The 26,039-nt window shown below is 34.7% G+C and overlaps 1 protein-coding gene and 1 pseudogene across 1 annotated transcript; both read right to left on the bottom strand.

Moving 5' to 3' along the window:
- The window catches only part of LOC107653626 (syntaxin-binding protein 5-like), a 40,316-nt pseudogene extending 29,994 nt beyond the window's left edge, over positions 1–10,322 (bottom strand).
- Positions 10,323–19,100: 8,778 nt separating this feature from the next.
- Positions 19,101–21,093, bottom strand: LOC107653985 (ras-related protein Rab-32-like). Its single transcript, XM_016440846.1, has 3 exons — positions 20,880–21,093; positions 20,201–20,478; positions 19,101–19,241 (listed from the first exon to the last, which is right to left on the bottom strand). The coding sequence occupies exons 1-3, from the start codon at positions 21,091–21,093 to the stop codon at positions 19,101–19,103; spliced, it is 633 nt and encodes a 210-aa protein (XP_016296332.1).
- Positions 21,094–26,039: the final 4,946 nt, after the last annotated feature.

The following is a 26,039-nucleotide window of genomic DNA, read 5'->3' as shown; positions in this document are numbered from 1 at the left end:
AATCGCAATTATTTGTATGACAATTAATCGCCAGCACAATATTTGTGATCATGACAGGCCTGTTTTAAGTGGTTGCTAGGGTGCTGCTAGACATCACAAGACTGTTAAGGTGTTCTGGTTGCTAGGGTGTTGATAGGCAGTTGTTAGGGAATAGCTAAGCGAACACACTAACATACTAAGACATACAGATACATAATGGCTTTGTTAGGGAGCTGTTAAGGTGGTCTGAATGGTTGCTAGGACACTGCTTGATAGATATTAAAAATATTCATATCTAATATCTACAGCAGAATCAGGCATGCTTCTTCAACATGCTTCGGCAAACAGACATGCACATACTGTACCACATTCATGACAAACTCTTTGTGCAATGCAAAAAAAAAAAAAAAAAATGCAATTATAAAGCTATTTGACTCTACAGCTTGTACTCTCTCTCCCTCATCCAAGTCAAACTTCAGCCATTAGTAGGTTTCAGAGTGATAAAGTCGAGATCGGATCTGTCCAAACAAGATTAAGAACAGTAATCAAACAGGCCCTGGGTGCCTTAAACAAACACTGGAGGAGTCTCAAATGGCCGTTATTTAAAGCACTTGGAGTTGGATGCTGCAGCAGAGAGGAGAGGGTCATAGATCACGAGGCAATCAACACTGAAACACCACTGATGATAATAAAAATAGCACTAATCAATTCAATTTATACCATGCTAAAGCCTAATAAAAAAATTCTTCGAGCATGAATTGTAAAGCACCTCTGGCTACGTAAATAAGAAAAGGAGCTCCAAAGATGGTATCAGTTTTCAGCACACATTTCCTCCACTTGGTGAGATCTGGGTGGCACTTCCTCATTCAGGTACATTTCTTAATCCACAATTCAGAGTGGTTTGATTAACTGTTATATACAGTATTAACCTGGTTAACTGTCTGCATCCTGCTAGCACTCTTTTTTTACTGCCTTTTTTCTTCGATGACATATTTTAGTAATCATCCTAATTTAGATATCATTTTAAAGCTTAACTCAAAAGCCATCCTTGTAATCGGACTAAAACCTTTTAGTGTGCTCCTACCCCTAGTGGGTGGTGTCAAGTGTAATATTACTAAATTTACCACAATATTTTATAATCAAAACTTTTTCTAATCTTGACAAAACACATATCCTTGGAAAGGTCTGCATCTCAAGGTTCCATAATTGGTGGTTATTTTGTGATAGAAGTAATATCGTAACAGAAATGTATACATTTGTGATAGGAAAATGCATACAAAATTTCAATGGAGCATTTTTGTGTAGTGCCTTACCAAAATCTCACAGGAACCTCAATTTTTGTTATATCAACTTCAAATTTGGAAAATAACTTATGGTTTTGATTTTAAGAATTATTTTATATAAAATAACATTTTAGTACAGTACATTACAGAAAACTTTTAGTCTCTCATTTTTTAAATGCTTTCACTTTTAGCAATAATCTAAGCCTTCTATAAAAAATTAAAAAAAAAGAGACAAACTGTAGGTCTGTATTCGGTGCATTTTCACATCTATGTTAAAAAACGAGGTGGCAGTTGAGTAGTTAAACCAGAGTCATTTAAAATGTGTTCTGAGTGGTTTTTAGTGCGTCGCTACATGTTTACTTGCTGGTCCAAGTGAAAATAACCCACCTGCAAGTCCCTGTGATATTCTGGTCTCTAGATATGGCTCAGGACCCACTTTGGATATAATTTTTTTTTTGCTGAAACAAACATGAATGATGGATGTTTGCATCCTGTGCACATTTAAAAAGATTCCTTTCCACAAGTCGCCTAATTTGAGATTTCATTTACATTATCTCTGCAGCACAAACATGCAGGATACAAGCCGAAGTTTAATATTTATATAGTATATACATTTTTATATAGTTTTCTTTATATAAAAAAACAGAAATAATATATCTAATGTACTCTTTAGCACATTAGATGACAATGCTAAAAATTTGCATTAATCAATTACATTTATATCATGCTAAAGCCCAATAAAAAATTGAGTTACATGCCTTCCAAATAAATATAATTATAACCCACGCCAGCAGACACAAATTGCACCATTTATACACTAATCCTCCATTCACCAGCTCATTACGAAATCACTACATTCATCATCATGAACATCTGGTAAACATTTTACAGTACAATCTACACTCAATTTTACAGTTCACTTATGAATAAAAACAGATCTAATACACCTAATGTACTCTTTAGGTCAGAAACCTAGTCACATGCTTTTTAACCCTACGTCACCTGACTGGTTAAAGTTCTTACAGCATCATGCAGCACTCGTCTTCAGTGAGACAAGTTGCATTCTCAAAGAACTTCCTCATTTGGTAAACCACAGTGGCTTGTGGTATTTCTAAACACAAATGCAAAGAAGGCTTTCCTCATTCGACTGACAATGTAAAAAATGTGATGCTCGACTCAGGCTCAAGTTTTTCACGTTTTTGTGGGTTAAACACAGAAAATTCTGATTTCTTGGTTTAAGCATGTATCTTAAAGAAACACTTTCATGTTTCTTAAACACTTTTGTTGGCAGTGGTTGATTACGCTTTTAAGTCTTTACCATGCATAAAACTTCACGCAGCATAATCAGAACAAAAAGCATTCAACAACAATCTATTCGTCAATTATTCATGCATAAAACCTCAAAAACATTTGCTCCTTAGCACTGTAATTTGGATAAACATCACCAAGCAGTGACGAGACTGCATATTAAAGAGCCCTTAACTGTTTTAATACCGCCAAGCATCTCTAACAACAAACTGCTAGTAATTATTATAAAGCCAAGACAGCTGAAACTCCTCCAAACTCCTCAACGTCCAGCGAGGTTTCTATATAAAAACACACAGATAGAGACACAGGAGACCAATCATGCAAAATTAGATATTTACTGTTAGTAAACACCTAATTGAGTTTGTGTCAGCTGAGCTGTAGGTGTTTCCCAACGCTGGGGGCAATGAGGCAAATCGATACATCCTGTCTTTTGATAAATAGCCCAATCGACTGAATGACAGTAAGCCCATCAGCTCTCGCTGCACATTAACACATCCAGGCAACAGCTGAGCAAGAGGAGAGAGCCAATCAACTCAACTCTCCACCACACAGAACACTGACCTGGTGGGTGGTTTGTGACTTTCCACGAGGACAAAATGCCATTGATGCAGTGAAGTCTTGGGCAACCTACTGCACACCATTACAAAAGCGTAATAGAGGTGCACTCCCACGACCAAGATTCGAATCTGACAAGAAGTCATCTGGCCTTCAACCACGAAGCCTTTTTTGGTATGGACGAGCTGTATAACTAAAATCATGTGTCATGGTGTATTTCACAAAATAGATGATGACATTAAATATTTTTGGGAAGTAGACATGCATTGTGACACTCTAATTCATTTTTGATAATAAATTTGTATTAAATCATAAATCTAGATAAGTTAAAACAGACAATTATATAAATTAGAAATAAATTATGACATTTTAAAAAGTTTTGAAATCAATTGATTAGACTAGATTGTCAAACCTTAATTAAACCATTAAAATGGAATCCATAAAAATTAAAATGGAAAACTGAGAACGAGAACAGACTTAATGTTAAAATGTATTAATAAATTGTTAAACTGTATAAATTTCCTTATTTCAATTAATTACGACACAATTTTTGATTACTGAAAATTAATTTAACAATGAAAACATAACACGGAAAAAATGTGAATAGAAAAAATAAAATTTTGAATAAAATAAAACAGAGTTTGGGGAAAAAATTAAACATTTCATAGGGCCCTAAAAAAAATTCTTTTAACTTTCATTAAATTATTGTTAATTTGTGTACATTTTATTGTTTTTGATTACAGAAATTTAATTTAAATCAAGCAAAAAAATTAAATGGAAAACACAAAATTTGGGAAAAATAAAACCAATTTCATAGGGCCCTAAAAATTAACTTTAATCAATTTGATGTTAAATTGTAGAATTTTCATTATTTTAATTAATTAGACATGCTTTTTGATTGCCGTCATTTGATTTAACAATTAAAACTGAATCTACGACTACTTTTATTTATTTATTTGTTTATTTGCATGTAACAATTATTTTCAGCAACTATTTACAGATTGTAAGAAAATAAATATGAAAAGTTTTGTCTTATTCTCTCTCTCTCTTTTTTTTTTTTTAGTTTGCATTGTGATGTTCTAAGTTATCTGTTTTGGATTTTGTGAAAACCATGATAAAAATACCATTAAAAAATATATTTAAAAAGAAAAACTGAAATATCACATGGTCCTAAGTATTCAGACCCTTTGCTCAGTATTTAGTAGAAGCACCCTTTTGATCTAATACAGCCATGAGTCTTTTTGGGAAAGATGCAACAAGTTTTTCACACCTGGAGCAAATGGCTGCAATATAACAAAGAGTGAAAAATTGAAGGGGGTCTGAATACTTTCCGTACCCACTGTATACCACCCAGCCCTACTCTGTAGCCATGTTTCTTTCAACAGAAACTGGCGTGGTGTATATCTGAACATGAAAACACTCAGAAATAAGCTGAAGCAGCTTTGCTGTGTGTGTGGCTCTAACAAACATGCCCAGCAGGACCGGCGATGTTTCCAGCACGTGCGAGGTTGCTTTCTGGCAGATAGTCGGCAGCACCAATGATGAGACGAGCTTTGCAACATATGGCAGTGGAGCTGCTCATGCCACACTGGAGATATCACTAATGAGCGCAGCTACTCTAGGAATAAAGACCCTGCTTCTAGGAAATGTGCCTCTGAAATGAGGCTGCTTGTATACATGACTCTGTGAGAAACGGGCTGCTTTGATTTTTACCGCCTGGAATCAACTGACCTTCTCACTGATGACTGAGCATATAGTGCATTAAAGCATCAGTTTTGAAATGCTCAATGTTTATATGTTTTGCATTTTAGCCAAGCAATGGAGGTACTTTAGATATGCGCCCAGGCTAATATATATGAGATTTTTACATTTTACGGTTTATGTGGTGTGCCCGAAGCATGAATCCGTATTTAGAAAGGCACGGAAAAACAAACGGAAAACAAATAACGATTGCTAACAGTTGACTGTTACATTACAGTACATAAAATTTCACTTACCACATAAACAGAGTAAGGAGAGATGACTGAGGACGATGGTGAATGATTTGCAGATCCTGAGCACCACTGACAAACATATAATCTTGTCAAATGTGTGGTAAGTACTGCCGCTCCATAGTATAAACAGAGTACGTGCGATCGCGAATCTCGAAAGTGAAAGTGAAACTAAAAAGTGCTCGCGCATTCAAAAGCAGTTTCAATGCCAGGCATAATAGCGGCTCCCTGATGCCCGCAATTTATATACAGTTTAATTGACCAATGATATAACTGTGAGAGAAAACTCTGAAATATATATTTTCCTCCCATCGCGTATTTATTTCCTTTAGGGGTTCCGTATTACACGTCATTTTCTTTCCGAACACGGTATTGGGACGCGGCAGATTGCGGGGGAGGGAGGATGGGGATCGCGATGCCGGCTCAACATCGTGAAGTCTATCAGCCATCGGCAATGGACGATGGCATCGTCTATCGGCGCAACCCTAGTTTTCGCCATTTTTTAAAAGCAACGAGCCACATAGTTTTACCACAGTTAATATATATATTATATTAGATATCACAGCATTATATCAGCCACCCTGCCTTAGATATCGGCATTAACATCGTTACTGAGTAACACATATCAATACTAGGCATGTTGATTTACTAACACTAATTTTTCCACAAGCCCGGGTGTCTTTCCTTTAGTTTTTCATGTTACTTGAGTCAGTAGCTCCTATGATGCTTCTCTAGGGTAAATATTCATATCTCCTGGGGGAACAACAAGGCTTTTAGAAGCTGATTTGCCAGAGGATGTTGTTATTGTGTATTGTAACTTGTATTATGTAACTTACATAATCATATGTTTCTGTGGTGTTTAGTAAAAAAGAGCCGCTTTGAACAAGTCAATTAATTTGTGCAACAAGACTTCCAGCACAGAAGGGTGGGAGGACTGCCTTTGTTTAAATATACACAAACAACACGACGGCATTTGACACTTATTTTCCCCCAGTTAAGTTAGGCTGGGTATGTTGCCAGCTCTTCAAATAAAGGATACAGTCTCAGGGCTCCACTTTGTGTGCCAATAGCCAGAATTTTCTGCACAGGGTCAAAAGCCATGGAGGAGGGTTGATAGGGAAAGCCATGTCGCACTGTCTGTGAAGCAGAAGATGATTTGCATTAAACTACAAACATGACAATGGTGTTCTTAGGAACAGTTCACACAAAAATGAAAATTCTTACTGGCATTTGGATCAAAACCTGTGTTGACCATCAAGTGCACTATATTCTATAAGTCTTCTGAAGCCAAAAGGTCACTTCGTATGAGAAAATAACAGAAATGTAAGTAATGATTTGCTGATAATAATATCTGTTACTAAACACAATGCACACATTTGAAAATATGGTGTTTTTCAGACAAATTTTCTTTTATTTTATTTCTTTAAAAAAAAAATGTCAGAACTTTTTTTTAGGAAATAACCTATATTTCAATCTGTTCCTCATACAAAGCAGGGTTATTATCTTTAACTAAAACTTAAAAAATAAAACAAAACAAAAAAAAATCTTCACTTGAAATAAAATAACAACTAGCTAAAATAAAATAAAATATAATATAAAAAGTAAATTTATTTTATTTCAGCTAGTTGCCAAAGCTCATTTTCATTTAGCTTAAGCTGACATACAAATAAAAAAAATAATACAAAAAAATAATACAATCTATGTAGTAGACACTTAAAAAAAAATAATAAAAATGACCAAAAAACTATTAAAACTAGTAAAAAAAAAAGTAATAAAATTACTAAAACATACAAGACTAAATTACTAAAACATACTAAAATTAAAATGAAAAGTGAAAATATAAATATACAGAAATAAAATTCTTTTCAAAATATTAACAAAAACCATAATAGTATATCAATAATTCCATATTGCCTCAGAGGACTAGGAATATAACGCATGTTTAACATGTTTTTTGGGAGCTTTACAGACATGTTATTCCATGGAAATATTTGAATGATTTGTGTTTTACTGAATAAACTATAATTTACTATACATTAAAATTGGTGTTGTTGTTAAAAACTGACCCTCAGTTATTAACAACAACAATTTTTATTTTATAGTTATATAACAATTCAGTAAAACACAAATCATTCAAATTTAGCAAGGCCTGTCTTCTTATTAGTGGTTTTAGTAACGAGGTAGGGGCCAGGGGTTTCAATTAGGATTTAATTAGTTGGAAATTAAAATGGATATTACAGATGAGGTTCAGACAACAAGACGCTGAGAAGCTGAAGTTGACAGCTGACTAACATGTGAATTAATGTAGTGATACCATGGTACAGTGATGATATCAAATGGTAATACTCTAATATTTACCATGGTACTGAATGATTACCACATATACATGCTCTGGTATTACAAGGACTATTTTATAATGTCTAACAAAAGCCCAACCAATACAGCCTGCTGGTTACCAGAGCATTCATGTTGTGATTACAATTAAATATGCAGAAAGCACATATCTAAAATGCAAAATAACATGCTTTATTATAGGGATAAAGATCCATTCCAAAAGCTCAAACATAACATTTGAAACTTTAAAAAGTTGTTAATACTGTATGTAGATTCAGTTTGTGAAAATTAAATGACTAAATATTTATTATGAGTAAATGTTGACATATGTAATATTTGTTCATTAAACCATGTAAAAAATGTTACATAGTTATCAGATGTTCTCTTATTGTATTTTTGTGAAATATTTTAAGTCAGTTTTGTTATAATATTGTTTTGAATGGTTATTATTTACTATTTTCATAGCTTGATTCTTGCTGAATCGGTTAAGGTCAGTTTGACCCACAAACAGCATAATAATTATTAATTATAACAGCATATAGAACCCGTGACAATTAAGAAACAAAAACATATAAAAATGTATTATAGATAATAACAAGTGAGATTAAAGGGATAATTCACCCAAAAATGAAAATGATGTGTTCAACAGAAGAAAGAAACCTATAGGCCTACATGTTTAAACAGGATGAGTAAACAATGACAGAATTTCGGTTGTGTAGTGTGGACAGAGATCGTTTCTGAAACGCAGTGAAAATGCCAGTGTAGAGAAGGATCGTTTTCATTTTAAGACGCTGTTTAAAAACGAAAACGCACTAGTGTAAGCAGGGCCTTAAACTAACCTGAACCATTTAGCTACTACGATTTTCCACAGTCAGCGAATTGGAACACAAACTATCCGTTCACACTAGCAAAGGAGCCAATCTGTTCTACAATCTGAATTAAACTACTAGACAAAACATTAAGCACAGTTATTTCTTGACAGACGAGACTGGCACGCCTTGAAATATGACATAAATGAGTCTGTCATTCTACCTCATCCTAACTTGAATCAGTTCCGCTCGTTCCAAAAAGTAATTTGCACGTTAAAGGGTTACTTCACCCCAAAATGAAAATTCTGTCATTAATTACTCACCATCATGTCGTTCCAAACCCATAAGACTTTCGTTCATCTTCTGAACACAAATTAAGATATTTTTGATGAAATCTGAGCACTCTAAGACCCTGCATAGACAGCAACACAACTGAAATGTTCCCAGACCCAGAAACGTTGTAATAAGGACATCGGTAAAAAAATCCATGTGACATCAGTGGCTCAACTTCAATTTTGCAAAGCTACAAGAATACTTTTTGTGAGCAAAGAAAATAAAAATAACAATTTATTCAACAATTCTACTCCCCGAGTTAACATCCTCCGCCATTTTTGAGGGTACCAAGTAGGGGTGTGCGATATTGACAAAAAATAATATCTGCGTTTCATTTCATCAGACGATGGCTCAAATATAAAGCAGGATTTTTGTGCAGATTAACGTCTTGGAAGGGAGAGCTGGTTATGTAGTCTTAAAGGGCCGCATTTCAGTCACCATTTCATATTTATTCTGTTGTCTGACAACAGAAACAGTAATATATATAAATGAAAACAGTTTTATTGAGAATTTGGCTGCATTAAAATACAGTATGTGAGCACAGAGAGAGACAAACAAATGTAAAAGGCAACAGATGCGCTGACTTCATGCATATGCTAATTAGTGTATGACGTCATCTGGCGACATTTAGCGACTTTTCAAACTGGCTTTAGCTACTTTTTTTGAAAGAAGTTGGCAACACTGAAGGTAATCAGCGTTGTTTGTTCTGGGGAAAGCGCACGCATGCGTCGTGGTACTCTCCAAACAAAGGTTTCTGGGTCTGGGAACATTTCAGTTGCGTTGCTGTCTATGCAGGGTCAGAGAGCTCTCCGATTTCATCAAAAATATCTTAATTTGTGTTCAGAAGATGGACGACGGTCTTACGGGTTTGGAACAACATTAGGGTGAGTAACGTTAATTAATGACAGAATTTTCATTTTGGGGTGAACTAACCCTTTAAATGAATTCGGTCTTAAAATAACAGCCACCAATTCGTCAACGGTCAACTCGGGCGTCACACGAGCGATTAATCTCGTGAACCGTGCTCTGGGTGGTTATTCCAGCCGGTGATGGTTAAACCCGATTCTGAGGTGTTTTGTTTTAACCGAATTGAAAACCATCGACCGTTGGCGAGCTGCTTTTGTGATTAGAATATTGAGGCGAGTTGGCGCCACTCACTCACCTCCACACTCACTCACTCACCCCCCATATGAGATCACAGTAACTAATCCCACCTTGCAGAGCTGGAAATGCTCTGACTGCAGGGTCTCCTGAATCATGTCATTCTCCCTGTTTCCCGACTGAGGGGACGCGGCGGAGGCGGCGGAGGAAGAGGACGCCGCAGTCAAGCCGTCCAACACCTTCCTGATATTAAACTTCTTCATATTGCCTCCCAGCAAATGCGAAACGAATGCAAAATGTGCATCAGCAGAGCGAGCATAAACAGACGGTGGCGGAGACAGCCACACAAGCGCACTGTTGTTGTATTTGTCCTGATGTCTCACATGTCAGGCAGTGTTGTCATCCCGTCTCGTGTCATAATCCCACACTCATTCCCTAAACACGGCCGCTGACTCGAATGTCACTTCTTTTTCATTTTAATCGCGACACGGGCAGCGTAATCCAGTTAGATTTGACCAATCTCGCTGTGCTCCGTTCCCTACCCTCGGCTGGTTCCCCCGCTGCTAACGCGGAAACGCAGAGCGCTGCAATCACCGCGACGCGTCTGCGTTGAGGAGGCGACACCCGGATGTGCGGGAGAGACGCCGCTGCGGCGCACTGACTCAGGATCAGCGCGCTTGGCCTGTGGCAGCTGTCTATAATAACCTTCAGGAAAGTCAACAGTTCCAACATTAGATGATTGTGATGAAGATGAGGGCAGCACCCACCCTGATGGCTTTAATCGGATTTATTTTAGTACACTCAATAATAATACGGTTATATGGAATCAATATAAAATAAATAATCCAATAATATTTAACAATAATGTATTTATTAATATATATATTTTTTTTTTTTAAACATTATTTAATTCTTAACATTTTATTATTATTATTATTACCTAACAATATTTAATACATTCTATTTAATGTAATAATATAATCATACTGTGAATAATATAATATTTAATAATGTAATAAAATAATTTAACACTATTTTATAATAAAATTATAATATTAACTTATTACATACATAATTATTAATAATAACAATAATAAACATTTTGTAATAAAATAATTCTATATAATGCCATTATTATTTTATTTATTTGTTTGTATAAAATATACATTGATATATTTTTGACTTTAATTTAGAGGGGAGACCAAAGCTAGAAAGTAATAGTTTTCCTCTCTTATTGTCCAGTAATAAAAGATGAGTTATTTGAACCTTTCTGACAACATAATCTGAAGTCAGCACTATTTGCAGTATAGCTGTCACAAGGGGAATCTGCTGTTATAGCCTATTATATTAAAATAGAATTAAACAAAAGAAGCAAAGAACATATCATAAACATCAAAAACATAAATGACACAAACAGGAAATATTCCACCATTGTTTTGGACAATTTATAAAATTAGCATATAAAATGTGAAAGCCTTCCTTAATCTGAAATTTATGAAAAACACTCTTGACCTGTTCACCATATCATTTAAAATCCACCTACAGTATGTTATATACAGTAACTGACTCATGCCTTTGTTAATGTTAATGTGGTTTTATTGTGTTTTATATATTGGAAGACACAATTCATAAAAATTAAAGACAATTTTGATAAAAACTACAACTAGAGAAAACATATTTTAGCGCAACTGGACTATAATATCCCAGTAAACTTATAGTTGCTAAAATATTAATTATTTTATTTCATTAGTTACATTTATATACATTTGAACACAAAATGATCTGGAGAAAGCCTTATTTATTTCAATTTTCCTGGAATAAAATAATTTTTTTTTTTTAAATGGCTAAGGTCAATATTATTAGCCCTCTTAAGAAATGATCTGTTTGATTGGCTATGGAACAAACCACTGTTGTCCAATGACTTGTCTAACTAACCTAACTTGCCTAATTAACCTATTAATCCTCCAAGCCTTTAAATTGCACTGTAAACTGAGGATTAGTATCTTTCAAAACACCTAGTAAAATAATATGCACTGTCATCATGGCAAAGACAAAAAAAATTTATTTAGACTTGAGAAAAAGAATTGTCAATGCTCACAAAGGAGAAGCATATACACATTTATCAAAACGTTTTCAAGTGTCAAGAACAGCCGTGAGAAGTATTATCAAGAAGTTTGAAGAGACCCACACAGTGGAGAACAGAGGCACGAAGTGAAAGATTTCAAAAACTTTATAAAAACAAATAGTGAGAGAGGTTTCTAAAGACCCAAGAACAACTACCAAGACACTAGTGAATGATTTAGCCAAGTCTGGGATTGATATCTCAACGAAGACGGACACTAGAGGCCCGGACAGGAATGGACTGCGAGGTTGCCAACCAAGAAAAACACCTCTTCTGAAGAAGAGACACCTCCAAGACTGAAGTTTGAAGGACAACCTGGAGAAAAACTATGTACAGGTGCATCTCAATAAAAAAGACTTAAACTACTTCAGTCTGTGTGCATTTAATTTATTTAATACACGAGTTTCACAATTTGAGTTAAATTACTGAAATAAATGAACTTTTCCACGACATTCTAATTTATTGAGATGCACCTGTATACTAGAAACATGTCCTTTGGTCAGATGAGACAAAAGTAGAGCTCTTTGGCCATATAGATGTTGCCTATGTTTGGAGTAAGAAGGGACAGGCGCTCAACCCAAAGAACACCGTCTCCAGAGTGAAACATGGCAGTGGGAGTATAACGCTGTGGGGATGTTTCAGTGCGTTTGGAACTGGGAATCTCGTCAGGGTTGAAGGAATCATGAAAACGGAAGACTACGAGAAGATTTTAAAAGACAACCTCAGGCAATCTGCAACAAAAGATGGTTTGGGTCGACGTTTTGTCTTCCAGCATGATAGCGACTCAAAGCATACCTCATTTCTGGTGTAGAACTACCTCCAAATGAGCAAAGTGAACGTCCTTGACTGGCCTGCACAAAGCCCAGACTTGAATCCAACAGAAAATCTGTGGGGCTCACTGAAGACCAGAGTCCGTGCCAGGAGACCAACAAATCTGGAGGAGCTTGAGAGATTAGCTAAGGAGGAATGGACTGCGACTCCTCAGGAGACATGCCTGAAACTTGTTGAGAACTACAACAAAAGACTAAAGGCTGTTATCAAGCAAAAGGGATACACCATTGACTATTAACATCAGAGGGCTAATAATTTTGAGCTGTAGACTTTTTTATTCTTGGTTATAATTTTGTTTCTATTTGTATTACTAACATTCCTAGCTTCCTAAATAAACTATTATGTTTAGAAATGCTGTGTTGGAGAAAAAAAAAAAATAATAATGAAATATTTTATAGGGGGCTAATAATTTTGTCTTTAACTGTACATCTACATTTATACTCAAGTGTTTTAGAAAAGAGTGCCGTTAACAGTATAACTAATTAACTCAACAGCTTTCTCTCTGTTACAGTACTGGTTGTTCAGGTCGTCTGGGTCTGGGTACAAAATATTCTCAATGAAGCCTGTGGCAGACACGGCTGCTGTTTCCGGATGCTTAGTAACACACACAGTCTCCAGGGTCTCCTCTCAGTGTCTCAGGAGATTAATGATGTAATTTTCAATCCTACACTACTGTCTATGCAGAAAATATTACAAAATCCTAAATAATACTGTGCATACATAATAACTGCAGTATATGATGTGTTTTTGGATAGTGGATCCAAATACTGTAATTTGTATATTGGTTGCATTATCCTCACAATGGCTTTAAAATAAACTTTAAACTTCAACTATACTTTTAAACATTTGAAATTGTACCATTTCTGTTTCATTATGGGTAAACAACAAACTTGGTTAATTTTAAGCAACAAATCAGTCAGGTAAACTATTAATTTAAATACTGGCCTCCTTGAAAGCAGAACTGAATTAGAGGACAGTCTGTGTTACACCCACTAGATGGAGCCATAATCATTCTTACATCCCAAATCAGCATTGACATGAATGAGGTGATTCATATGTTGAATATTAAATGAAATAACACGATCTCTATATATTATAAGAGATAATGCCTTAATTATAGCATCATCAGCAATACTATCTGAGAGCAGCAGTAACACTTTACAATAAGGTCCCATTTGTTAATGTTAGTTAATGCATTAACCAGCAACGAGCAATACATTTGTTACAGTATTTATTAATATTTGTTAACATTAGTTTATAAAAATACAACTGATTGTTAGTTCATAATAGCTCAGATCCATTAAATTATGATTATGATGAAGATTAAGGCAATCATCCATCGTAATGGCTTTGCTTAGTTTTAATTTAGTATACACTGAATAATAATAATATATGATTACATTTAATCAATATAGGTAAATATTTATAAATACAATATAAATCTTGTATAGAAATATACAAAACTATAGTATATTTAAATATTATTATTACTATTATTATCAAAAATAATTAATGAAATAATATTACTTATATTTAATAATATTTGTTTGTTTTTTAAGTAATGTATTTTTGCGATTAGTTTAGAGTCTAAAAAGTCTACAATAAATAGGCTAGTATAAATATAAAGTCTGGTATAAATCTTGTAAAATATTTATTTGATTTTACCAATTTCTCTTGTGGCAAAAAAAAAAGCATTTTAAGGAAAAACAATTCAGATAAACTATTAATTTACTACAGCACAAATGGCCATCTTAAAAGCACTGTTCATTGTTAGTTAATGTTAGCTAGCATCCATTAAATAATATCAGATTCAACTTTTTATATATATATTTTTTTTGATTGAAAAAATTACAGTAGACAAGACAGAGTACAGAAAAGTGAACAAACAGCAACAAAAAAAGAAAAGAAAAAAAAGGTACCGAAACCAAAGACAGATATATGAATAAACATGGAATGTAGTGTAGATATTTTCCACAGCCTTTCAATAGCCTGTATGATAGGGAGATAATAGAAACAAATGTAACAATAATATTAACAAACAGTTGTGATGCATACTAATAATAATAATAATAATAATAATAATAATAATAATATACAGTTGTGTATACAATGTATTTGGATATAGTGTAGACACATTTCTTGTAACACTGATAGTGACAAATTATAGATCACCTTTTGATTTTTAAAGAATGTATTAGTAAACGTTGACATTAACATGAAGTAAGATCATTAAATGCAATGTATTAGTATACAATATTTTTAAAGTTCAGGTTCATGCAACTATGTAGTTAACTAATATTGACAAATGGATCCTTCTTGTAAAGTGTTACCAAAAAAGTGAAAAAATTTCTTCATGTTAAAACTTTGTTTTAATTAGTTTAATCCTAAAACTTCTTTCTGTTTATGAAAATCACAGATTTGCAATGTGGACCCCACATATACAGACTTGTCAAGGTCAAAAACATATTTGCAGAAAGGTCATGTTTGGTTTGCGTTGCAGCTCCTCATGTGTCCTGTGGACTCTCTTCTGTCCAGCTTCCCTCCTACTTGTGTGATTCTCAGGCTCTGTACGTCAGCACAGTGATCATCCGCTTCTCCATGAGAGCCATCTGCTCACTCATATGAAGCCACCGCTTTACCCATCGCACACAAATACAGTCTCTTGTGTCCCATGACAGAGTTTGCTCAGGGTAAGTTGTGTCTTGCGTAAAGGGGAAGGTGTGAACAATTTATGAGCGCTTATTTTGCTGAAAATTACTCACAATGACCTCGCACCAGACAGGAAAAGGTTTAACATTCAGAAAACAATTTTGCCCCCAAATTTCTTTGCAGTATTCAATGGAGCACTAACAACAGACCAGTGGTAACAGTATTTAATTTGCTGGAAAGCTATTGTCATTATGAACAGAGCCACTGACACACTTTACCCCACAGATACCAGTTTGGCCTTCATTTAGTAATTCATGGATATTTTGGCAAACAATTGTTAAAATGTTTCAAATATATCATATACACTCTTAAAATAAAGGTTTTGGAGTTTATGGTTCCAGGAAGAAACTTTGACATCCATGGAATCTTTCCATTCCACAAAAATGTGGAAACAGCTTCTTTACATTGTTGAAATGTTCTTCACACACAAAAAAATGCATCTTGGTGGATTTGTTTCTTACAAACACACAGTTTTTTGAATCACAAGATGTTAATTGATGGACTGGAGTGGTGTGGATTACATGTGGATTATTGTGATGTTTTTATCAGCTGTTTGGACTCTCATTCTGACGGCACCCATTCACTGCATAGGATCCATTGTTGAGCAAGTGATGGAATGCTACATTTCCCTAAATCTGCTCTGATGAAGAGACAACTCATCTACATCTTGGATGGCCTGGGGGTGAGTAAATTTTCAGCAAATGTCAATTTTTGGTTAAACTATTCCTTTAAAACAAGAAAAAATATCTGTCAGTGAGGTAAGGAAATAATAAACTCAATTAAAAATAATAAAGTTTATTAATACCTTTAAACAAGGTTTTTTTGTTTTTGTTTTAAGCTTAAACTCATTTAATTGTAATACATTTTTCAAAAAAACAAGCTTCAAAATCTTAGATTGTTTAGATATTTGTACCGGAAATAAGACATTCATTGGCTGACATTAATGCAATAATTATTTCAAATTATGAGACCACCAGAAGTAACTTTGAAAGAGCAACTCTGAAGTTTTTGAAATGTATTATACATGTACAATATTTTTGTGCTTATTGTTGAAGGATTTCCCGCAAACACTCTTTCACTCAGCCTCTGAAACTAGGTCTGAAATATAGGACACAGACTTTGTCTTTGATGGTTTTCCTCTAAGCAAAATATCCACTTCAAATGCAACCAGAAACAGTTATAATGCATGTGCATTCATTAGAGCTGAACATTTCAAGCAGCATGAATCAGTCACATTTCATACAAAGCACCAAAGAGTTGCTAAAAGTTTCATGTGTTAAGATCAATAATAAAGGTTCTCAGGCTTCATCAGGACAGATGAATTCACTCCACATTATTTGTAAACAACTGCAGCGGAGGGGCTCAAATAAGTGGTATGTAGAACAGATCCCTAGACGCACACCAAGGACGCTACAAAGTAAAACTACGGCACGGTGCGGAACAGATGGGAGAGTAAAAATATCTGCCCTCCTATACACACCATGTCAGCAAAAACCTGCCTTCAGGCTCAGCGTTCACACGATGAACCAGAATGAGTTACTATAAAATGCCATACACATTCTCTGCAGTGAATGGGTGCCGTCAGAATGAGAGTCCAAACATCACAGTAATCCACACCACTCCAGTCAGTCAATTAATGTCTTGAGAAGTAAAAAACTGCATATTGGTAAGAAACAAATTCATCATTAAGGCAATTTAACTTTAAATGTTGTTTCAGGCCAAAATATGCGTTCATAATCCATAATAACGTTTCCTCCAGTGATAAAGTCCATCTCCTGTTGTCCTCTCACATTAAAATCCACCAACATATTTATTTAGATCTGTTTTGGACTGTTTTTGCTCATAAACGGTGCATATTTCTTTTCTAATTCAGAGGAGATGACTTTTCACTGGAGAAGTGAAAACAGTTTTTCACTTCACAAGCACTTAATTGATGGACTGGAGTGGTGTTGTACTTGTGGATTATTGTGATGTTTTTATCAGCTGTTTTGACTCTCATTCTGACGGCACCCATTCACTGTAGAGGATCCATTGATGAGCAAGTGATGTAATGCTACATTTCTCCATATCTGTTTTGATGAAGAAGCAAACTCATCTACATCTTGAATGGCCAGAGGGGGAGTTATGTGTTTTAATGTCACATTTCATAGTGTTTAATATAATACAATAGTACAATAAATATACAGTCTCACAATGACTGAAACATTGGCACAGCATTTTAAAATAAATTAACAAATAAAAAGAAAAGAAAATCAAAGTGTATGTTGAATTTTAAGTTTTTTTTAATTAGTAATTCATTTATTTGAATTTTTAGAACTTTGAAATTAGCATATTCATTCACCAAAATTTGCACAGAATAATTTATTCATAGTTTTATAACCCTGTTCTCATTATTGAGCAAATTACTTAATTCTCGTTTTAATACATTTTTAATTGAATCACAGTTCATCTTCAGCAACAACATTATGACTCAACAGTGCCTTCTTGTTTTCTCACAATACTAGCATGGAAATCTGCCAGAAAAGGTAAAAGCGCTACACCTGTACAACCTGTCTAGCAGTGTTAACAGATGGGAAGCGCTTACGGCCGAGACAGGAACATTTCTGGTGCCTCTGGGGGAACGCGGTTAACGGCACACCTTCAGACCTGTGTGACAAGTTACAAAAAACTCTGGAAACCTGTTCAAACCTGCTTTTCCATGCACAGAATCCTGAATATGCTGGCAGCGGATGCCTACAGTGAGTTGAGGCTGCTATGGAGGCTTGAAGCAGTATTGTTTGCTCAATATAGTCCAGATCTCTGGGGGGAGCATCAGAACGCCGGAGTTCTTCACATTCACTCAAAAATGCGCGGCAAAATTGGGTCACGCTGGGAACGGCTTCCTATTTCTGTGACATTAACCATTGTGTATGGAAGCTGTGCATCATGCTGTGTTTGACTGCTCCCCTGACCTGGATAATCGCTGTATGAGGCATATTTCTCTTCTATATTTTAAATAATTGATCATTTTATAAACTTGATTTAATAGAGCGGGGCATTGGGCTTGATTAGTGAATGTTTTGGGCTTCTCAGTTACTAAAGTTTGCAGAAGTCATGCACAGAAATGGAAATTCTGCCACTTTTTGTCAAATAATGTAAGGAGAGATATATTAGCTTGCGATCTGAGGCACAGCATTACTCATTTATGCTTCATGAGAAGTTTATTTTGTAACACAGAAGCCCTGATGGAATATGGAGTATTATCCTGAAGCTACATTTATTTTTCACCAGTCTAACTTCATTAGATTTATTTTTTATTTCAAACACATTCTCACCTATAACTTTTGACGGCTATATATGAAAATATAGGCCATGTCTCTGTGCACGCTGCTTTCTGCAGAGAGAAATATAATGAATTTGGCATCTTGACAGACAGTATTTCTGTTCACTCATGAAATGTTGTAGGCTGAAGTGTGTACGGCGGATCTCGGTTAGTCTCCTTCCATGCTGATGTATTTAATAACCTGTGAGCATGTAGCAGATGAAACGAGACACATCGCCGCAGAGGTATTTATTAGATACTCAGCATGAAACTCATTCAACATGCACTTGTTCGTGGCCCCCAAAATGTTTAGATGAGTATTAATCATTGACAATAAAATAAAATATATAAAAAATACAAACTGCAAAATTATATGCTATACAGAAAGAACGATAAACTGGAGTTCTGCACAGTTATCTCATCTTCTCAGACTGGGATTGTGAATCAGCAGCAGGTAGAGTTGCTCTTTGACTGCTGCTTCAGGTTGATCTGCATGTTCTGCTCTTCTTCTTTCACTGATTCCTCATTGTTTTGGAGAATGTGCTTCACGAGGAATTTAGCAGCTTCATCCACATTGATATTCTCCTAAAATGCAAACAAAACCACAAAACTCCATTGAAGTAATGAAACAGAAGTGGAATAGTAGACGTGACATTACTATACACTTATAATACTATAGGCAATATTATAGATAGTAGCTAAAACATACAATTTCTTATAAAACTATAAACAATATTTTCATAAAAAACATAATATACATATTGATATCCAGGAATTCAGTCTTCAGTGGCACATGATCATAATTGTGTTCAATCATTTTTCTTATTACCATCAATGTTGAAAACTGTTTTTGCTGCTTAATGTTTTTGTCGAAATTGTGATACATTACTGTTATGATTTTTTTTTTCAAAGAAATTATTACTTTTATTCTGCAGTTGATCATTAAATTGATCAAAAGTGACAGTAAAGACATTTATAATGTAACATGAGATTTCTATTTAAAACTTTTTTTACAATTTTGTATTCATCAAAGAATCTTGGGAAAAAAACGTATCCGTTTCCACAAAAAGGTGAAGAAGCACAACTGTTTTCAACATTGATAATAATCAGACATTTTTCTTGAGCAGCAAACCAGCATATTAGAATGATTTCTGAAGGATCATGTGCCACTGAAGACTGGAGTAATGATGCTGAAAATTCAGCTTTGCATCACAGGAATAAACTGCATTTTAAAATACATTCAAATAGAAACCAGTTCTTTTAAACTGTAATAATATTTGACAATATTACTATTTTTACTGTATTTTTGATCAAATAAATGCAGTCTTGGTGAGCTGAAGAGACTTCTTTCAGAAACATTAAAACATGTTTAATGTTTACATAAGTTAAAACAAACAAACAAAAAACTAATTAAGTTTATATTAAATATATAATTAATACAAAAACATAGAGGCAGGGCACTGGTTGGGTGAGGATTGAAAAACCCCTGTTTCTTATCCAAAATAGGTCTAAATATGGAAATAGCACAATAATAATCAAGTCACCTTTGCTGATGTCTGAAACCATCCAATGAAGCCCTTCTCCTGGCAGAGTTTCTCCAGAAGAGAGGCATTCCTCCGGCACACTTTAGTCTCATCACATTTATTGGCCAATAGAACAGCAGGGATCGGACGGCCATTTTTCAGCATTACTTGACCATCGAGTTCATGTTTCCAGTTCAGAGCTCCATCCAATGTTGACCCGTTTGTCACATCATACACAACAAGTGCACCACTGGATCTCTTGAAGTACACGCGGTTCAGTCCCCTTACACGCTCTTGACCTAAATAAACGAGAAAAAACTCTTTAATCAGAAAGCACCAAATTAGCCTTTGAGATGCAAATTAGCCTTAGAGAAACAAAAACTGACCAGTTTACAGTTATGTTATTTCAGATCTTACGGCATGATGTTTTTCTTCCCTGGAGATTTATAATCAATAAATATAAATCTGAAAGTAAAACTTTCACTAAATGGTTGATAATTACCCTTTATGAGGACCAGTGGCACTAAAAAAAAACTATTTTTGTCAAACTTACATTTCTGTCCTATTTTGCTCCTGATGCCCTTTTTCTCATATACATCAACATTATTAGAGTTTTATGCACTGATTATCTATTATGACCTATTAAAATAACAACCTAATAGTTCTATTATACTAATTTCAGGTTTAAATAAAGACTTACCTGCTATATCCCAAAACTGTAATCTGACCCGTGTGTGACCGTCCCAATCTATCACCTTCATGGAAAAATCCACACCTATAGTCGTTTTCAGCTCCTCGTAGAATAGATTTTTCACATATCGTTTAACAAAGCTGGTTTTCCCAACTTTATGGTCTCCAATCACCAAAACTTTAAATAAATGTTCAGTGAATCCTAATTCTGAGTCTCCTGACATTTTCCTGGATAGCGTTAACAAATCGCATCTGCGGTTAAATGACCTAGTTCATTTAACTGCCGGTTAAATCCCTGTCGCGTTTTCCAACCATGCTACCAGGAACACAGACAGTTTCCAGCATTAAAAACCGTAAAACAAAGATTTTACAAGGTAAATCAAATGTCAAAGTTCATCCATTTTGAGCGTTTCAGGTGCAAAGCGTGCATAAAGTGACAGTGAGACACACAGGTGTTGAAGACGGTTCTTTAACATGGTCATATGAAAGCAATAACTGGTCACATTTTGGTAAATTATTAACTAAACACCTACTGCAGCAACAACCGAGAGGTTATTTACAAAATATACAATATTTATCACAAACCTAATAAAACATGCCCACTAAAATGATAAGCTCAACAATTCCTGACAAATACAGCAGAACTAAATCTGTAGAAACGTAGTTTATCTTAAGATAGCTACATCTAGGCTCATACAGTATGCAATGATTGATTCTTTTAAAAAATATAGTAGCACAAATGTTTTCTTAAAGCTAAAGTATAGTTTCAAGACTATAGTATGCAATCTGACAACAGAAAAAAAAGAAAACTTACAGCATAATCATTTCAGATAATATCTAAAAAGTTACCTGAATACAATCCTCTATAATTGCTTAAAATCCCATAATAATTTAGTAACTGTCATGTCATATAGGACTTAAATGGTCATAACGAGAGGATATAAATATAACCGTCTAAGTCGTGGTACATTCTGGTGAAACTGCCGTCGGTGGCCCTGCTGAGCATTAGGGGATCTTGAATCTTCATTAACACACTGACTTTATAAAGCATTTGGAGCTGATATGAAAACATTTAACCAACAGTTAATAGACGTTAACAAATACAGACAATAATGTCTAATGGAAAAACATCCATGTTATAATACAAACTCTAACTTTATGTTATGACCATTTAAATCCAGAAATATATGATAATATATTTACATTTTCTTTATTATAAAAAAAAATCACACATAAATAGAACAAAAATAATATATACACTTCCTATTGTACTTTAAACACACAAACTATAGAAAAAGTACATAATAACAATACAGCATGAAGAAATACAGTTGGGTTTGACATTGGCACTTAAAAACTACTGATTTTTTGCTACATTTTGCTAACAAATTTACTAGGCATTTGTTATCTTATTGTAGTTTACTGCATACATATGCTGCATGATTTGATGCTTCAACTAGACCTAAAACTGTTTGATCATCATGTTTATTTTAAAGTGCCCCTATTATGCCACTTTTACAGTTCCTAATATTGTTTTGGGAGTCTCCTACAATAGGATAGGGTGCAAAAAAATCTAAATATTGAGAAAATTGCCTTTAAAGTGCCCCTATTATGCCATTTTTACGGTTCCTAATATTGTTTTGGGAGTCTCCTACAAAAGGATTACATGCATGCAAGGTCAAAAAACGCTTTCGTTTTCTCAAAATATGCATTTAATACCACCTCATTTTCCAGCAATTCTCAAACGATTCTTTCGAAGCAGTTCAAAGATTCAGTCTCTCTAAACCCCTCCTTTCCGTGAGCCTGCTCTGCTTTGATTGGTCAGATGGCCTAGTCTGTTGTGATTGGTCTACCGCGTGCAGCGCATTTCGGAAACAATATGCCTATTTCAATAGTTCTGTATTTTGAATGCTCTATAGAAAAAATCCATCCATCCATCTTTCAACAGCAAGCGTTTTGTGAATCCCACGTTGAACTAACTATAGAAAAAGTACATAATAACAATACAGCATGAAGAAATACAGTTGGGTTTGACATTGGCACTTAAAAACTACTGATTTTTTGCTACATTTTGCTAACAAATTTACTAGGCATTTGTTATCTTATTGTAGTTTACTGCATACATATGCTGCATGATTTGATGCTTCAACTAGACCTAAAACTGTTTGATCATCATGTTTATTTTAAAGTGCCCCTATTATGCCACTTTTACAGTTCCTAATATTGTTTTGGGAGTCTCCTACAATAGGATTACATGCATGCAAGGTCAAAAAACGCTTTTGTAGATTCCTGTTGGTAAATAAATTGGATAAATTTGATCAAATTTGGTCTCCTCTTCTCCTATATCTTGAAAATGCAGGCTGAGTAATCATGCGGTGTTGACCGCACCATTAGTGTGGTATGATTTAAGTCCCTAGGGTGGGGAGGGAGGTAAGGGGTTGTTTTGTTTTGTACCATAAATGTTTGTTGTGCTTGTACGTTCAGTTTTTTATGTGTTATTTAGGTTTGTATGTATATATATATATATATATATATATATATAACTGAAATCATGGTATGTAACAATAACTATTGGATTGTTTCATTGAATACCTTAATAAAAAGATTTAAACACAGAAAACGCTTTCGTTTTCTCAAAATATGCATTTAATACCACCTCATTTTCCAGCAATTCTCAAACGATTCTTTCGAAGCAGTTCAAAGATTCAGTCTCTCTAAACCCCTCCTTTCCGTGAGCCTGCTCTGCTTTGATTGGTCAGATGGCCTAGTCTGTTGTGATTGGTCTACCGCGTGCAGCGCATTTCGGAAACAATATGCCTATTTCAATAGTTCTGTATTTTGAATGCTCTATAGAAAAAATCCATCCATCCATCTTTCAACAGCAAGCGTTTTGTGAATCCCACGTTGAACTCCCCGAGATTAGAGAAGCAGTCGTCAGTAGACGTGTTTGTGGGCAGGGGTCAAGCTGTTCGCGGCCGGCCAACGTAGAACATAGGCATGCATTATGCAAATGTGTTACTCCGTGACGTGTAGCCATCACGGAAGTGGGATTCGAATTACTAACGACTCGTTTCAGCTGTTCAGTCGATTCTTTATTTTGGGAGACAATAACTTTATTTATCGTGCACTTTCAGCTTTACAAGCAGATCGTTTACATTCACAATCATACAGCTACATTACACACTGCATGAAAGGCAATATTGGAAATGGCATAATAGGGTCACTTTAATATAGACTTTTAAAATGCAGTTTATAAAAGTTGTGATTGTATAAAATACCTTAAACACATTAAATAGTCACTGATAGAGTTGCTGCACATTGTTTGAATTCCAAAATCTTCATTTTTTTGCTACAGTGGTTGTTGTCTGCAAGTCCTTTAGATGATTTGATCTATTACAAAAAGCATGAAGAGCTCAGAATATACAGCATTACAATGACTGGTGTTGGTTTTATGTCAACTACTGCTCCCATACTAAAGCAAGTGATAGTGACACAAATCAAAGGGCACCTACACGTTTGGGTCCTGCTTTTACTCACTCTCTCACTGACATTAAGGTCCAAAATTAACTTTTTTTGCCACACAAAAATTACAGGACATTAAACTGTATTTTGCTTTATTGTTCATTTCAGGGTTATTATTGTTAACTAAAACTGAAAACATAAAGATACATTAAATAAAAATAAATAAATAAACAAACATTAGCCAAATGTAATGAACTATTAAAAACAACAACTTAAACTTATTTTATTTCAGCTGGTTGCCAAGACAACATCTAATTTAATTTAATTTAAAGTACTAAATTAACTAAAATTAAAATAACCAATAAAAGTTCGATAGACAATTAACGGGAAAAAAAGAAAGAAAAAAAAACTAATAAAAATGAAAAAAAAAAAAAACAGCTGAAACTGTAACTAAAATTAAAATTAATTAAAAATATTAATTAGAAACTATAATAGTATATCAGTTAACGTTTTCATTAACTGCCAATTGCAGGTGAATTTACTACAAAAAAATTCCAGCCATTAAAGGGGTCCTATTATGCTCTTTTACAAAGTCTTGATTTTGTTTTGGGGGTGTACTAGAACAGGCTCTCATACTAGGTTGTTCGAAAAACATTTTTCATACATTTTACATTATTACAACACCTCTCTCCCCAGTCTGGCATGAACGGCTCAAATAGTTCCCGTATCAAATGAAGTCCCGCCTTCTGAAATACGAAATGTGCTGTGATTGGTTAGCTGGGCCAGTGTGTGCTGTGATTGGCAGCACTCGGCGCCTGGTCGGGAAATGTCATGCCCGTTACCATAGCGAGCTTCAGTGTAAATATTGCGTCAATATCAAATCAATGTGAGCGCGATTTAAACCCGTCGTTGTTTTTTTGGTTTGACGCGCCGCGTTAAAAACTGGCCGACCAATGAGATTAGCGCTTTTGTTCACGTGTCTGGAGCTGCTGAAGTTACAGTAAAACACGACTTGGTGGCGCTCAAGCACAAAACGGTCTTGCCAAGCACACATTGATACCTAACGACAAAGAGGAAGTAAGTAGACCAAGAAGATGCATCGAGGCAAGATGAATGTAGAGCTGCTGGTCTCATTGGTGTCTGAACACAAAGGGCTTTATGACAAACCCGACAGCGACTACAAAAATCTCGATAAGAGAGAGTTGGTATGGAAAGGAATTGCAGATCAAATAGGATTCGATGTGTACCGGGGTATTTCTGTTTTTCATTAAGCGCCATCTAATGTCAGGGAGTGAATTTGCACGTTCACTCGGCTCATCACCAGTGAAAATCGCTTGGGTATGAACACAAAAGACGCGTCGAAAAACGTCGGCGATAAGCACGCGCGATAATCGTCCCGGTGTGTACAAGGCTTAAAGTTGAAAAAGCATAATAGGACCCCTTTAAACAGTGTTTTGTTTTATTGTTCATTTCTGGGTTATTATTGTTAACTAAAAGTAAAACCATAAAAAAAAAACTTTAAATAACCGAAATAGAAATGAATATACTGTAATCTATACAGGGTATATTTAAAAAAAAAAGCGAATAAAAATGATAAAAACACAACTAAATTACTAAAACTTGAACTAAAATTAAAATGACAACACAATATAAAAACGAATTATTTTTAAATAAAAAGTATAATAGTAAAATAACACTGGCTCATTTA

Source organism: Sinocyclocheilus anshuiensis, unplaced genomic scaffold (genome assembly GCF_001515605.1).
Source record: "Sinocyclocheilus anshuiensis isolate Anshui unplaced genomic scaffold, SAMN03320099.WGS_v1.1 scaffold1561, whole genome shotgun sequence".
Classification (NCBI taxonomy): Eukaryota; Metazoa; Chordata; class Actinopteri; order Cypriniformes; family Cyprinidae; genus Sinocyclocheilus; species Sinocyclocheilus anshuiensis.
The sequence above is the reverse complement of the archived record's forward strand: the minus strand, read 5'-3'. Positions and strand labels throughout refer to the sequence as shown.

Bases quoted from the DNA above. Each gene is read 5' to 3' on its own strand.
- LOC107653985 (XM_016440846.1), bottom strand. From the start codon at position 21,093: ATGTCAGGAGACTCAGAATTAGGATTCACTGAACATTTATTTAAAGTT. The intron at 20,479-20,879 runs GTAAGTCTTTAT...TCGTTTATTTAG, and splicing joins ACAGTTTTGGGATATAGCAG to GTCAAGAGCGTGTAAGGGGA. The intron at 19,242-20,200 runs GTGACTTGATTA...TTTGCATTTTAG, and splicing joins GGTTTCAGACATCAGCAAAG to GAGAATATCAATGTGGATGA.